The sequence below is a fragment of the Orbicella faveolata genome, unplaced genomic scaffold (genome assembly GCF_042242905.1).
Source record: "Orbicella faveolata isolate gen_17 unplaced genomic scaffold, um_ofav_v1 contig_46, whole genome shotgun sequence".
Lineage (NCBI taxonomy): Eukaryota > Metazoa > Cnidaria > Anthozoa > Scleractinia > Merulinidae > Orbicella > Orbicella faveolata.
In genome coordinates, this window is record NW_028301576.1 from 2,945,001 (window position 1) to 2,961,824 (window position 16,824).

General features: G+C 41.5%; 2 protein-coding genes across 5 annotated transcripts; one reads left to right on the plus strand and one right to left on the minus strand.

The window, feature by feature from the left end:
- Positions 1-118: 118 nt before the first annotated feature.
- LOC149097969 (uncharacterized) lies at positions 119-5,524 on the minus strand. The gene is made up of 4 exons (XM_089278200.1): positions 5,345-5,524; positions 3,303-3,397; positions 1,131-1,505; positions 119-436 (listed from the first exon to the last, which is right to left on the minus strand). The coding sequence occupies exons 2-4, from the start codon at positions 3,376-3,378 to the stop codon at positions 261-263; spliced, it is 627 nt and encodes a 208-aa protein (XP_089134326.1). The 5' UTR covers positions 3,379-3,397; positions 5,345-5,524; the 3' UTR covers positions 119-260.
- Positions 5,525-6,800: 1,276 nt separating this feature from the next.
- Positions 6,801-16,468, plus strand: LOC149097970 (uncharacterized). 4 transcript variants are annotated; one of them, XM_089277783.1, is made up of 4 exons: positions 6,801-6,990; positions 9,657-9,807; positions 15,054-15,728; positions 16,125-16,468. In XM_089277783.1, the coding sequence occupies exons 2-4, from the start codon at positions 9,732-9,734 to the stop codon at positions 16,313-16,315; spliced, it is 942 nt and encodes a 313-aa protein (XP_089133909.1). In that variant the 5' UTR covers positions 6,801-6,990; positions 9,657-9,731; the 3' UTR covers positions 16,316-16,468. The 4 variants fall into 4 exon arrangements, with proteins under 4 accessions (XP_089133909.1, XP_089133908.1, XP_089133910.1 ...); XM_089277782.1 differs by having other exon boundaries at positions 9,713-9,807; XM_089277784.1 differs by having other exon boundaries at positions 9,716-9,807.
- Positions 16,469-16,824: the final 356 nt, after the last annotated feature.

Sequence of the window (16,824 nt, forward strand, 5' to 3'; positions counted from 1 at the left end):
CCTATCAGGAGTCGAACCTTAGGTCTTACGAGCACTCGTGATTTCGTTTTCCCAGTTTGCCTGCCTCATTCACTAAAAAACGTCTATCTCATGCAAAGAGCAAAGAGATACAATTAAGAGAAGCGTAAGCAGCCTTTTATTGTCATTGATCAGATTACATCAGAGAAAAGATAATTCCTCATGAATTAATTTAATTGCACTTTCATTGGCTTCAGCTCTGACTGCTGTACTGTAATGCAATATAGAGTAAGTTGATGGTTTCAGATAATGGCAACAGCATTTCCGTGACTATCAGTGGACATAAAACAAACAAATTGATAGTTGCCCATATTGGCATTCCTTGGATCAGTGATGTCTCTGGCGACGTTATCATATTTTATCACACGGGTCCGGCCGGGTTTATGAGACCATTTGCCGTCGCTATCGAGGCGGTAACCTAACCGAAAAGACTGAACGAATGAACGGAACGTCACTGTCACTGGAATGGGAGGAAAGAATTGCCTTAAGCTTATGTACCGTCTTAAGGTACACGAGAAACTTGGGAATGAAAGAAGAATTAGAGGATATATAAAAATCGCTAGCTTTGATGTCATAATGATGAATTTTCTGTCCAAATCAAGCATGGAAATTTGCTCCTCTCTGCGAGTCTTTATTGGTGTGTCTTACTATCTAGTGGCTGAACATTGTATACTTGTCTACCTGTCTGTTACTCTGACAGTCAGATGTCACTCTGCGTGTCGGATTTTCTGTTCCACGTAATTTTTTCTCCATTTCGTTCCTTCTAGATACAGTCAATAACATAAAATGAGAAGATTCGATTTGCTTACTAAACGGGTCAACAACTAGTGCCACCAGGTGACGTGGTCCATTAGGGACTCTAGGCATGCGGTTTTGAACAAAGAGACCTTGGGGAGTTCGAGGAACGTTCACGACTTGCAAACCATCATTTACTGCAGCAGCTTGCACCGTTGCTGCGTTGAACACCACATTATACTGATTCAAATTTGCAATTTAGCCTTGTGCAAGGGCAAACGCTCTCCCCGGTTGTGCAAGGGTACCAGTGGCTCTGTCATTTGCTTTGTTGTAGCAATTGTTATTTAACAATCTACCAAAGTTGCCATTCTACGAACTTGGAAAATAGTCGGGTGCAAAGCGTTTTGTGACTTGCAGTTCTGTGGAGACCTTTCCTTTCTTGATCTCCTCCGAAACGCTCTTCAGTGTGGCTTTTGGTATGGTGCCCTTTGGCATGGTCTTCAGTAGAAGTTGCTGGAGTGGCACTGTGTTTGGGCCAACAATTAGATCCCATTCCTTCTTCATTGTATCTTGAACTAGGAATCCTTTGTAGCCCAACCGTGCTGGCATATCTTCAGGTTGGTAGGTAAGCTTGGCAGTTTTCGCTTTCTGTAATTGTGCAACTATTTTCTTGTAACTTGGATCAGTCGGCAGAATCGTCCACTCTGGATCAGGACGGCCAGAAAACACAACCAAGGTTACGGTGAAGTCACCTGGAAGATTTAAAGCAGAAAACATTCAGCTTGGAATTTAGCCAGCTGGTCTACGCCTCGTCCGCAGTACTCTCATTGCATTACTATTTGAATGTCTGATAATCAGAAACCAAAGAAAATACCCATTTATCTAACGGCGTTACTAAGTGCATATAAATGATTATTAAAAAGTGGAGAACTAGATAACACACTTTCAGAAGTTTGATTGGCTTAGCGGCCTTAGGATATCGGCCATTATCAGGGCATGCCCCCCACAGATAGCGGTCATGAAATCACCCGCTAAGTAGATTTTTTTGTTGTTTTGTTTTTTGTTTTTAATGAAATCATCAGGACCTTGCAATAGCTTTTTGGACATGGGATGAGCTTGCAGGATATAGGATGATTAAAGGCATCTCGACGCTACGAGCCTCGTTGATTGTCAAGTCATTCCGTATTCGTTCTCGTGGAATAAATAGGGACTTCAAGATACGCTACGGCGAGGTGCTACTACGGCTACTTTGGCCGTGAGGGACTAGGCTGACAATGGTGTTTTACCCGCCAAACTCAAATGATTAAGATTTTGCTGTACGGCAACGGCATGTGCAGTCTCTACGTGTCTTTACAAAAATGACTAATTTCAAGGAAACCAGAGACCATTCTACTTTCACACGAAATAGGCTTAATTAATGACAATGATTTCCTTCTCCTGTATTCGTCTTACATCTCCCAGAACTCAGATTTGCCTTTTAGAACTTGATAGAACCGCTTGTAATTCCAACCACAAAAAAAAAAAAAAAAAAAAAAAAAAAAAAAAAAAAATATATAAACTCTGATATAAAACAGCTCGATTTCAACACGGACAGGTTGTTCGTACAACGATTAGCCCGAAAAATACAAAACTTTCGATTATAATAAAATACATTTTGAACAGTAATAAACAATTATAGGTCAGATTAGAACATACGAAGCTTTCTTATAAACGGCTGTTCGGCCCAATACTAATATGACTGAATTGATCCTCTCGCGGTAGGTGTTAAAATCGTTTACATTTTCTGTACAAATGACAAAGAAACAATGATCTTAGAACTGATTTTTTATGATTGAGAACTTTATCTTCAAACTAGGCTGTCCAAACAGTGCAAAAAGCGTTAAAATGAGAAGTAAAAAACAGGCTTATACTCACGTAGTGAAGAGTACGTGAAACCAGGCACTTTCCCGCAGTAGAAAGCAAGGCTACGGCGGGAAAGCCGTACTAGTAGGCGCGTCATGACGTCACCGGAAGTGATCTTCACTATCTGCCGCCGTACTACAGCCTAGCCGTACCATATCTTAAAGTCCCCATTGTCAATGTATTTACCACGGCATGTAGCTCTAATTGCGGACAGTGCAAATAACTCAAAGAAACATTACAAACTCAAGATTTCTTTGAAAGTAATTTGCAGCTGGCAAGGAGGCTTACAAGCCAGCTATCTGCAAGACGTGGGCGTCAATTTAAGGAGGAGACTACAGTGAAACGATTCCATTTGGTGGTCACAGGGGTGACTTGAACCCGAGATTTACGGATTGTAAAGCCCGCGGTGCCCCTGAACATTCGGCCACGCCGCCTCCCTAAAGAAGAAATCAGTGGCACTCATTATATGACACATCAACTCAACTGCAGAAGGCTATATTGTAAACAGACTACTAAGCTCATTAAATTACGTCTCTTTAGACATCACAAGATACAGTCAAACACATCTAGAAGATAACTATTAAATAAACACAATGCTTCTCATGACACAGTGGGTTATAGATTCTAACATAGCGAGTTCAACAAACCTGACAACTGACCTGAGGCTCCATCAGGAAGGTAGATTTGCAGCAAGGCAATTGTGACAGCAATGTAGATCAGCATATCTCAAAATAAATCCCTGCTGTGAGGAGAGAATCTTTGAAATTACGTTCAAGAGGATGATACACAATTCTGTAACTACAAACAGAAGCAGTTGTACAGTTACAAACAATGAATTCCTCCCGATTATTCTTTTATTATTCTGCTATTCAAAGGCCGATGAGTTGACATTTGTTAAGTAAGTGAAGAGTTAGTAATAAGTGATGGCGAAAAGGTTTCATCTCTTAGCCATCAGGTCTTGAAAGGCGTCGTTCGTAAGATTTTAATAAAAGTAGCTCGAACCAAGTTGGACCCAAGTTGTACAGTATCGCGTTACACTGAAAATCATTTCTGCCTAACTTTGCCTAACGGCTCTCTTGCATGGATGAGTACCGGCATTTACCTAGCAAAATGTAGTTCCAACCAGTTAGAAGGGCCGGTCATTTGAATATTCGGGTCAGTTAATTGAGTTAACAGGAAGGAATCGCGATAGGCTACTGAGCTCGGACTGAACTTTAATTACTTTTCATAAATATTTATCTTCAACTTAATCCAGTTGGGTTAATTCCAATCTTTTACAGCCCAGTGTTAGATTCTTTGGGCGCACATTTTTTCCATTTTACTATAAACAGAAATTTAGGGATCTCGTTGTGGTGTGCTAGTTCTAAGCCCGGTCGCAAATATCCGTTTGGGAAGACAAAGTGATCGATTCGGGTCTCTTTCATCAAGTTTTCCCATCCTCGTTCCCAGGGTCTCTCCTCTTCAGGTGAAGAGGAGAGACCTTGGGAACGAGGTTGCAAACTTTCCTTGCTAACTGGATAACAATTTGCTAGTTTCAACTTACGCTAAAACTCGAAAAGTCAGGAATCTCTTTTTTCCCGTAGTCTCTATTGTAGTACTTTAACCTTTGATAACATCAAGTAACTGACTTACTTTGTGAGGAAACACTTGGCTTCGGTTGCTGGAAGGCACTTTTCACCGAAATGAATTGGTTTTTATGAACTGACGTGAACGTGAAATGGTTACCTTTTTTAATAAATTATTTTATTGTTCAAAGCCCGATTAAGCTAATCCTGGATTAACGTAAACTATGACTGATTTGAGTTTAATTAATAACCAATAACGAATCTTCGAAAATCTTTTTATTGCTCAGGTTTGACTAAGACTTTTCTTTACCTTAAGCTTCAGACTAGCCTTGATAAACATTTTTTAGAAACGAGATGAAAACCTCGGTTGACTTTTCATCGGGGATTAGCGTTAATCGGCTTTCGAACAACCGGGCCCAGGAAAACAAAATCCAGAAAAAGCTAGTCGACAGTCTTGAGCTGATGGTCAGAGAAGGAATTTGCTAGTCTTTCATGCACTTGAATGGGATGTTTCATTTTATATTTGGTACAGGATATTCATTCTCTTGTTTGTCATTTTTGTAACCGCATTTTTTCCTCTTGTTCGTAAATATTGCTTGTAACCACTACTCGTCTCGACTCTTGCTCTGGCTAACGGCGGGCAGTGCACAATTCTTGTAAGATTTATGTCAAGAATCCATGAAATGAACTGTGATTTTTTGATAGCTTTAAAATTATTGCTACGTTCGTGCTGTACTGTTCGATTAAATACGTTATTCTAAAGATGCGTTAACCCTAAACCGTCGAGCGTTTCCTATAAAACAAATTTCATTTGATGTGCAGTAACTTAGATCCTAGATGTAAAAGGTAAGATTCTGTAGCAGAATATTTATAATAAAGACAAATCAAGAAATGATGCTTATTCCCCAAACGTGATGCAATGCATTAAAGGATTCTTCCGAAAGGCATTTGAATAAAAACAACTGACTTTCTTTTTTCAAAAGGGCGAGGATCTGCTTCTCAAACAAAATGGGTCGAATATAATTTTAGTTTACCAATTATTTAGAGACACGGAAAGAGTAGATTAGGCCAAAACTGTTAACATGACCAGAAGGGTCGATACATAGCAAACGTAGTAAACTCACTTTCCTTCGAAGTCTTTAGCCTTTCTCTAATGTTGCTCGGGCGCCGAGAGTCTTAAAAGTTATCACTTTTTTTTAGTTGAGAATCGTTTATATGAGGCCAAGTGCCTTACTTATTATTGATCGCGGCAAAATACCTTCTCCTCTCTTCCTCCCGAACCTGATCTTAACAAGCAAATATTCATCTCGTTTAATAATAAACAAGCCAAATGACTAGCAGATGTTTTTAAGTGCTTCACGTGTTTGAGACCTGTAAATTGCATGGATACTGAGATCGTTGTATGCTTTGTTTAATTCCACATCTTCTTTTTAAGTCTCTAAAAGGCCGTAAAAGTGGGTTAATTAAATTGTGAACTGGTACCAGTAAACTAAGTTGCCTCTTTCTTTTCTTTTTGCTTTCTTTTTCTTAGGCTTTCTTATTTCTTTTCTTGTTTTACGACCCGGGGTTTCATATCCTCGTGTCCTAATGACAGTTATTGCCTTCTTGATTTGAATATCTAGAAACAAGTGTTTTTTTTTCTTTTACTACTGTGCCAGTTATTCAAACTATTTAATCCATCCTAAGTTAACACAAAGCTACCGCGTTTTAAACATCATGGATGTATCTTCGGCTTGCGATTCATGTCCGGCAGAACCTCTGCATTTTGACATTGACTTCTGTTACACTTTTCTAATCGGTGAAAGAATTTTTGAAAAGAAATACCTAACTTCGCAATTTATCTTGGAGAGGTATTAATACGAACGTACTTTTCCTTGACTCTCACCAGGAAGGCACGCGCAGACCACGTTATAATTATCATTTGTGGCAAAAATCAGCCGTTACTTATCAGTTATATTTAGTAGACTGGTCAGTTTTAGATCGCAATCAAAGCAAAGTGGATACTGACTTCCAAAAAGTTTCAATTTATATCCATCACATAGGCTCATCGCTAGAAAGTATTCGTCTTCATTTATCCTCCATCATTGTTCATAGGTAATGAATGAATGAATAAATGCTTTATTTAACGTGGATATACGCTTAGCTTGAGAGCTAGTTTACAGGTATTCCACCTAATAACTAATGAGAACCTAACAACTAAACAACGCTAATATCACAATTCATTAGGTAAAAATCACAAATTAAATACTGATTAAAACTGTTCAAACCTATTTTTATAATATTTCCGCCGCAGTCAAAATACTATTAAAACTAACGTCACAAATTTACTAATCCTCGAAATTTAGCGATCTAATTCTGTTTACTATTTCATTGGTGTCTACTTTTATTCTAATGTCATTTGATAGTTCATTCCATTTCTTGGGTGCAAAATATCTCCATGACTTGAGTCCATATTTGGATGTAGAAGATGTAGAATTAAACAAAGCGTATAACTGACGATCTCAGTATCCATGCAATTTACAGGTCTCAAACACGTGAAGCACTTAAAAACATCTGCTAGTCATTTGGCTTGTCTATTATTAAACGAGATGAATATTTGCTTGTTATGATCAGGTTCGGGAGGTAGGGAGGAGAAGGCATTTTGCCGCGATCAATAATAAGTAAGGCACTTGGCCTCATATAAACGATTCTCAACTAAAAAAAAGTGATAACTTTTAAGACTCTCGGCGCCCGAGCAACATTAGAGAAAGGCTAAAGACTTCGAAGGAAAGTGAGTTCACTACGTTTGCTATGTATCGACCCTTCTGGTCATGTTAACAGTTTTGGCCTAATCTACTCTTTCCGTGTCTCTAAATAATTGGTAAACTAAAATTATATTCGACCCATTTTGTTTGAGAAGCAGATCCTCGCCCTTTTGAAAAAAGAAAGTCAGTTGTTTTTATTCAAATGCCTTTCGGAAGAATCCTTTAATGCATTGCATCACGTTTGGGGAATAAGCATCATTTCTTGATTTGTCTTTATTATAAATATTCTGCTACAGAATCTTACCTTTTACATCTAGGATCTAAGTTACTGCACATCAAATGAAATTTGTTTTATAGGAAACGCTCGACGGTTTAGGGTTAACGCATCTTTAGAATAACGTATTTAATCGAACAGTACAGCACGAACGTAGCAATAATTTTAAAGCTATCAAAAAATCACAGTTCATTTCATGGATTCTTGACATAAATCTTACAAGAATTGTGCACTGCCCGCCGTTAGCCAGAGCAAGAGTCGAGACGAGTAGTGGTTACAAGCAATATTTACGAACAAGAGGAAAAAATGCGGTTACAAAAATGACAAACAAGAGAATGAATATCCTGTACCAAATATAAAATGAAACATCCCATTCAAGTGCATGAAAGACTAGCAAATTCCTTCTCTGACCATCAGCTCAAGACTGTCGACTAGCTTTTTCTGGATTTTGTTTTCCTGGGCCCGGTTGTTCGAAAGCCGATTAACGCTAATCCCCGATGAAAAGTCAACCGAGGTTTTCATCTCGTTTCTAAAAAATGTTTATCAAGGCTAGTCTGAAGCTTAAGGTAAAGAAAAGTCTTAGTCAAACCTGAGCAATAAAAAGATTTTCGAAGATTCGTTATTGGTTATTAATTAAACTCAAATCAGTCATAGTTTACGTTAATCCAGGATTAGTTTAATCGGGCTTTGAACAAAACCGGGCACTGGGCAGTATTTTGTGAAACTCCCCACCGTTCATAAGTTATCATACAATCACCAACTGATGACCCATTTGGTTCCCTTTTAACATGTCAGTGAACGCTACCCATGGTTTTCAACCGACTTACGACCTGATTGAAAAAGCTGCTCAACCAAACCAGCCAAAAACATTTGGTCCAAATAGAACACGATGCTAGTTATATTTTGCTATTGACCAGTTGAGCCATATATAATCGCACAACAGCAGAGGCGAAAGCCATTAGTCGACTGTTTCGTTAAGCGCCGGTTGCCGTTGAAGCATGTCGAACAACTATTGTTACACCCTCAACTCGTGACTCCCTGCTAATTATATTCGTAACGTGAGAAGTCTCTAAAAGGCCGTCACGTTAAAAGTGGCTAAACTAAAATTGTGAACTGGTACCAGTAGTTAAACTAAGTTGCCGTTTTCTCCATTTTGCTTTACGATTATTTAATTTGCTTGTCAATGGTCTCATCTTTGGGGTAACTGGAAAAAGCAATTTAAAAAAAAAGTCCATAAAGAAATTTGAAAGAATATAATTTTCCAGCCTTAACGACAATCTTGAACTTCTTGGATAGAATGCCTCAAGAAAGGTTTATTCTACTGCGCCGTTTAGTCACGCTATGCAAGCCATGCCAGGCTAATACAAAGTTACCGTCAACATTGAGTCCATTTTGAGTATCATGGTTGTATATCTTGCAAATCACGGCGGTGCAAGTAACGGGTTCTGGAACTGGAGTCGATTCTCTACTTCTAATTATTAATAAAAAAAGGTAACCATTTCACGTTCACGTCAGTTCATAAAAACCAATTCATTTCGGTGAAAAGTGCCTTCCAGCAACCGAAGCCAAGTGTTTCCTCACAAAGTAAGTCAGTTACTTGATGTTATCAAAGGTTAAAGTACTACAATAGAGACTACGGGAAAAAAGAGATTCCTGACTTTTCGAGTTTTAGCGTAAGTTGAAACTAGCAAATTGTTATCCAGTTAGCAAGGAAAGTTTGCAACCTCGTTCCCAAGGTCTCTCCTCTTCACCTGAAGAGGAGAGACCCTGGGAACGAGGATGGGAAAACTTGATGAAAGAGACCCGAATCGATCACTTTGTCTTCCCAAACGGATATTTGCGACCGGGCTTAGAACTAGCACACCACAACGAGATCCCTAAATTTCTGTTTATAGTAAAATGGAAAAAATGTACGCCCAAAGAATCTAACACTAGGCTGTAAAAGATTGGAATTAACCCAACTGGATTAAGTTGAAGATAAATATTTATGAAAAGTAATTAAAGTTCAGTCCGAGCTCAGTAGCCTATCGCGATTCCTTCCTGTTAACTCAATTAACTGACCCGAATATTCAAATGACCGGCCCTTCTAACTGGTTGGAACTACATTTTGCTAGGTAAATGCCGGCACTCATCCATGCAAGAGAGCCGTTAGGCAAAGTTAGGCAGAAATGATTTTCAGTGTAACGCGATACTGTATAACTTGGGTCCAACTTGGTTCGAGCTACTTTTATTAAAATCTTACGAACGACGCCTTTCAAGACCTGATGGCTAAGAGATGAAACCTTTTCACCATCACTTATTACTAACTCTTCACTTACTTAACAAATGTCAACTCATCGGCCTTTGAATAACAGAATAATAAAAGAATAATCGGGAGGAATTCATTGTTTGTAACTGTACAACTGCTTCTGTTTGTAGTTACAGAATTGTGTATCATCCTCTTGAACGTAATTTCAAAGATTCTCTCCTCACAGCAGGGATTTATTTTGAGATATGCTGATCTACATTGCTGTCACAATTGCCTTGCTGCAAATCTACCTTCCTGATGGAGCCTCAGGTCAGTTGTCAGGTTTGTTGAACTCGCTATGTTAGAATCTATAACCCACTGTGTCATGAGAAGCATTGTGTTTATTTAATAGTTATCTTCTAGATGTGTTTGACTGTACCTTGTTATGTCTAAAGAGACGTAATTTAATGAGCTTAGTAGTCTGTTTACAATATAGCCTTCTGCAGTTGAGTTGATGTGTCATATAATGAGTGCCACTGATTTCTTCTTTAGGGAGGCGGCGTGGCCGAATGTTCAGGGGCACCGCGGGCTTTACAATCCGTAAATCTCGGGTTCAAGTCCCCCCTCTGTAATGATATGTGCTTCAAATGCACTTCCGGGGACGTAGTCAGCACGTGACCCATCATGTTTTGTGATCTTTTGTATGTAGTTCCCGCCTTGTTCTTTAGATATTAAAAGCAAGTAAGAAGCGACATCGCCTCCTTTATGGCTCGCGGCTATTACATGGTGTCAGAAGTAAACCAAAAACCTCGGAAACATGGCGTTAAGCGGCATCGAATGTCCGGTTATGCAGTGCCGAAAGAAAACTGGCGACGTTTCAAGCAACACGTCGAGCTGATGTTTACAGGACCTCTCAAATCCAGAACAGAAGAGGAGAAATGCAGCTATTTGCTCATCTGGGTCGGTCAGAAAGGAACGGATATGTACAACACGTGGTCTGACATCTCCGACGATGACAGTAAGAAATTAGGAGCGTTTTAAGAGTCACGTAAGTCCCAAAGCAAATCCTGTTTTCCCCAGGTTAAAATTCCACAGTCGAGTCCAAGACTGATCAGAAACGGCAGAGAAATTCATGACGGCATTACGAATTCTAGCCCAAGATTGCGATTTCAAAGGCCCAGAAGAAATGATATAAGAGACCGAATAGTCTTCGGAACAAACTCACTCAAAGTCAGAGAAAAGTTAATCTCAAAGGAAGCCAAACTCACGCTGGATAAAGCTGTAGAGATTGCAAGGTCACACGAGTCCTCTCAAGCCCAGCTCACAACCATGGCAGCTGAAACCACATATGGGTCCATATACTTAGTACAGAGACGAAACCAAGAGAAAGGGACACAGGATACCCAACACCAAAATCACCCTCCACCAAATCAGCCATCTCCATCTTTCAAGCCTCCCAAAGGAATGAAAACTTGTGGGAACTGTGGTCGCGCTCAGAACACGTCAGCCAAATGCCCAGCACGCGGCCAGACATGCCTCTACTGTAAGAAATTAAACCACTTTGCAGAAGTATGTCAATCCAAGGCCCGCAGACAACGGATTCACGCCATAGAAGATTCAGGAGATTCAGCAGCTCCAACACCCTTCGAATCCATTGTTTTTGAATCAGTCACAATAGCAAATTTAACACATGGGTCACCAGAGTCTAGTCGAGATGAAGTATTTGTATCCATTCAAGTAAATCTGGCACAGAGCAATAACAGGAAGAGCACACTAAGAGCCAAGCTTGACACTGGGGCGCAGGGCAACATACTACCCATGAGGCTTTACCGTGAGATGTACCCACATCAAGTAGACAACAATGGTAAACTCAAACCCAATGCACTGTTGTCCTCGAATGTTGTGCTTACTGCCTACGGAGGCTCGCAAATTAAACACCATGGCATACTCACCATACCCTGCACTTATAAGAAAGAGAGCACATTCGCACCCTTTTACGTCACTGACATCCCAGGTCCCGCAATCATTGGCCTACCTACCTCCACTGACCTGAATCTGCTACAGTTCAATTGCGCTATACAGACACAACATCCCCACACCAGCTGCGATGGATGCCTAAAGGACAAGACTCCTGAGCAAGCCAAGGAAACCATCCTGATAAGAGACAAGCAAGATCTGATTACACAATACCCTGAGTGTTTTAATGGCATCGGGAAGTTTCAAGGAGAGTACCACATTACAGTCGACCCCAATGTTCCACCAGTGATTCATCCTCCACGACGCGTGCCAATCAGCCTCAAGGACGACATCAAAAGTGAATTAGATGATATGGTCAAGAATGGCATCATCACAAAACTTGAGGAAGGTGAGTCCACACCCTGGGTTAACAGTCTAGTCTACCGACGGAAACAAAATGGGAGGTTGAGACTCTGCTTGGACCCCAAAGATCTCAACGCAGCCATCCAGAGAGAACACCATGTCACCCCTACACTAGAAGAGATCCTACCCAAATTGACCGGAGCTACAGTTTTCTCCATTGTTGATGCTAAGTGCGGGTACTGGAACGTTGTTCTTAACAAGGAGTCGAGTTACCTCACCACATTCAACTCCCCTTTCGGTGAATACAGATTCAACCGCATGCCTTAGGCCTAAAAGTGTCACAAGACATATTTCAGACCAAAATTGACCAAACATTTGAAGGGTGCGAAGGAGTGGCAGGAATTGCAGACGACATCGTAGTTTTTGGAAAAACTAGTGAGGAACATGACCGCAACATGCATGGTATGCTAAGACGATGCCAAGATACAGGCCTGAAACTGAACCCAGATAAATGCTTTGTGAAGCAGGAGAAATCAGATTTTATGGTGGCGTCTGTAGCCAAGATGGAATCCAGTCAGATCCAAACAAAATCTCAGCACTGAAACAAATGTCAGCCCCAACTAGCCGCCAAGAATTGCAGACCTTCTTAGGTCTGGCAAACTACATGGGTCCCTTCATCCCAAATCTAAGCACACTAACAGCCCCACTTCGAGAGCTCCTAAAGGAAAGCCACCAATTTGACAGGAGCCCAGCACACCAAGAAGCCTACAACAAAGTCAAGGACTCCATCAGTAGTGAAGTTACTCTAACCTACTTTGATCCAAAGAAGGAGATCATCTTACAAGTTGACGCTTCGCTGAAAGGCCTGGGGGCAGCACTCTTACAAGGCAATAAGCCTGTTGCTTTTGCAAGCAAAGCACTCACTGATGTCGAAACGAGATACGCAAACATTGAACGAGAACTACTACCTGCAGTGTATGGGTGTGACAAGTTTCACACTTACCTGTTTGGTCACAGTTTCACTGTCAACACTACCACAAACCCCTCGAAAGTATTCACTTGAAACACTTGACAGCCACACCCCCGCGTCCTCAGAGGATGCTACTGAGACTGCAGCCATAGGACCTTGTCATCCGCTACCAACCAGGCAAGAGCATCGAAATCGCGGATGCACTCTCCAGGTTATCACCAGAAGAAAAGGAAGCCATTCTTGGGATGAATGTGCAAGTGCACGACATCCACCCTCAATTCAGTAACAGCATTCTGCAAAGAATTAGAGAACAAACCGCGTCGGACCCAGAGCTCAACGCTCTGAAGGAAATGATCCATTCTGGTTGGCCGTTGACCATCTAGCAAGTCCCAGTGCCCTTAAAGCCTTATTGGCCCTTTCGCGATGAGTTCGCTGTAGAAGATGGGATAGCAATGAAAAGTCACCGCATCATTATCCCCACCATACTACAGAAGGAAATCTTGACAAAGCTCCATGCAGCACACTAAGGAACTGAGGAGACAAAGCTCAGGGCTAGGACGTCGGTATACTGGAGAGGGCTAAACAAAGACATAGATGAGATAACCAAGACATGTAGCACTTGCCAGGAGCTGCACCCGAGCCAGCAAAGAGAGCCCCTGATCTCCACAGAGGTGCCACCAAGGGTATGGCATACTTTTGGCACAGACCTCTTTGCCTTAAAAGGTTCAGAGTACCTAGTAGTCGCTGATTACTACTCGAAGTATGCATTCGTCAGGCAGATATCAAGAGGACAAAGCAACAACCACACAGTAGTCAAAATGCTGAGACAGATTTTCAGCGAGCAGGGAATTCCCCAGATAGTAAGATCTGATAATGGGCTCCACTACAGTGGTCAAGCATTCCAAGAAATTTGCAAGACAACTGGGTTTCCAGCATGTGACACGTTCCCCACACTATCCACGCAGCAATGGTTTTATTGAAAGCCAAGTAAAATCAGTTAAAGCTGCTCTTCTCAAAGCGAAAACCACCCACAGGGACCCTGACATGGCCCTCATTTACCTGAGAACTACACCCATTGATCACAAACTGCCATCACCTGCTGAACTACTTCTTGGTCGAGCAATCCAGGACGACCTCCCGAGGAAAATCCCCAGAGACGTCTTAAGTGAAGTAGTCGCCCCCAGACTAGAGGCAGGAGCTCCAAAAATTCTACCATGACAGGTCCGCAAGGCAACTTCCTAAACTAGCACCGGGACAAGGAGTAGCCATCCAGGATCAAACGACACTGAAATGGAAACCAGCTGAAGTGAGAGAAAAGCTTGCAGGAATCCCCCGATCATATGCTGTGACAACCCCAACTGGAAGAGAGCTGAGACGCACTAGAACCCATATACGACAGGCCCCTCAGAGCAACATAGAAGTTGAACCAGACACTGATGGACAAACTGTGGTACAAGCTGCTCCCAATCCAACTGTTGCGATCTCAGTTCCCTCAGAGAATCAAGCCACCGCACTCCCAGGCAGTTATGTAACTCGGAGTGGCAGGATTAGCAAGCCCCCGGAAAGGCTGGACATGTAACTTGCTCTTTGCTGAACAATGCTGATCTAGTAACAAAGGAACTTTTGTTGTTGACTTATAGTTATGTTCCTTTGTCCCGTTGTGTTGTTATTTTGTTTGTTGCTATAACTCACCTCATCAGGGGGAGAGGGATGTGATGATATGTGCTTCAAATGCACTTCCGGTGACGTAATCAGCATGTGAACATATCATGCTTTGCGATCTTTTGTATGTAGTTCCCGCCATGTTCTTTAGATATTAAAAGCAAGTAAGAAGCGACATCGCCTCCTTTATAGCTCGCGGCTATTACACCCTCTGACCACTAAATGGAATCGTTTCACTGTAGTCTCTTCCTGAAATCGACGCCCACGTCTTGCAAATAGCTGGCTTGTAAGCCTCCTTGTTGCAAGGTCCTGCTGATTTCATTAAAAAAAAAACAAAAAACATCTACTTAGCGGGTGATTTCATGACCGCTATCGGGGGGGCATGCCCTGATAATGGCCGATATCCTAAGGCCGCTAAGCCAATCAAACTTCTGAAAATGTGTTATCTAGCTCTCCAGTTTTTAATAATCATTTATATGCACTTGGTAACGCCGTTAGATAAATGGTTATTTTCTTTGGTTTTTGATTATCAGACATTCAAATAGTAATGCAATGAGAGATCGAGTAGTATTGCGGACGAGGCGTGAACCAGCTGGCTAAATTCCAAGCTGAATGTTTTCTGCTTTAAATCTTCCAGGTGACTTCACCGTAACCTTGGTTGTGTTTTCTGGCCGTCCTGATCCAGAGTGGACGATTCTGCCGACTGATCCAAGTTACAAGAAAATAGTTGCACAATTACAGAAAGCGAAAACTGCCAAGCTTACCTACCAACCTGAAGATATGCCAGCACGGTTGGGCTACAAAGGATTCCTAGTTCAAGATACAACGAAGAAGGAATGGGATCTAATTGTTGGCTCAAACACAGTGCCTCTCCAGCAACTTCTACTGAAGACCATGCCAAAGGGCACCATACCAAAAGCCACACTGAAGAGCGTTTCGGAGGAGATCAAGAAAGGAAAGGTCTCCGCAGAACTGCAAGTCACAAAACGCTTTGCACCCGACTATAAGCCAGGTTCGTGGAATGGCAACCGTCGTAGATTGTTAAATAACAATTGCTACAACTACGCAAATGACAGAGCCACTAATACCTTCGCACAACCAGGGAGGGCGTTTGCCCTTGCACAAGGCCAAATTGCAAATCGGAATCAGTATAATTTGATGCTCAACAGAGCAGCGGTGAGAGATGCTGCAGTAAATGATGGTTTGCAAGTCGTGGACGTCCCTCAAGCTCCCCAAGGTCCCTTTGTTCAAAACCGCATGCCTAGAGTCCCTAAAGGACAACGTCACCTGGTGGCACTAGTTGTTGACCCAGGTTAGTAAACAAATCGAATATTCTCATTTGATGTTATTGACTGTAGCTAGAAGGAACGCACTGGAGAAAGAATTACGTGGAACAGAAAATCTGACACGCAGAGTGACATCTGACTGTCAGAGTAACAAACAGATAGACAAGTATACAATGTTCAACCACTAGATAGTAAGACACACTAATAAAGACTCACAGAGAGGAGCAAATTTCCATGCTTGATTTGGACAGAAAATTCATCATTATGACATCAAAGCTAGCGATTTTTATGTATCCTCTAATTCTTCTTTCATTCCCAAGTTTCTCGTGTACCTTAAAGACGGTAAATAAGCTTAAGGCAATTCTTTCCTCCCATTCCAGTGACAGTGACGTTCCGTTCATTCGTTCTGTCTCTTCGGTTAGGTACGGATTACCACTGGTACCGCCTCGATAGCGACGGGAAATGGTCTCATAAACCTGGCCAAACCCGTGTGATAAAATATGATAACGTCGCCAAAGACATCACTGATCCAAGGAATGCCAATATGGGCGACTATCAATTTGTTTGTTTCATGTCCACTGATAGTCACGGAAATGCTGTTGACATCATATGAAACCATCAACTAACTCTATATTGCATTACAGTATAGCAGTCAGATCTGAAGCCAATGAAAGTGCAATTAAATTAACCGATGAGGAATTATCTTTTCTCTGATGTAATCTGATCAATGACAATAAAAGGCGGCTTACGCTTCTCTTAATTGTAACTATTGGCTCTTTGCATGAGATAGACGTTTTTTAGTGAATGAGACAGGCAAACTGGGAAAAAGAAATCGCGAGTGCTGTTAAGACCTAAGCTTCGACCCCTGATAGGAGCACTCGGAATTTCTTTTCTCCGAGTATGCCTGTGACATTCACCGAAAAAATACACCATTCTCATTTATTCACCAGATTTGACATTTTCCATGACATTCATTGCCATTTCCATTATGATCATCCAGCTGAGTGTAGCCCTGAGAAGGGCCATATGAGGTGACTTTGACTGACGTTTCGACAACCTGGGCTGAAGTAATCACGAATTTCTTTCTTTTAGCGAATAGCGTCCGCTAGTATTTCTACTGAA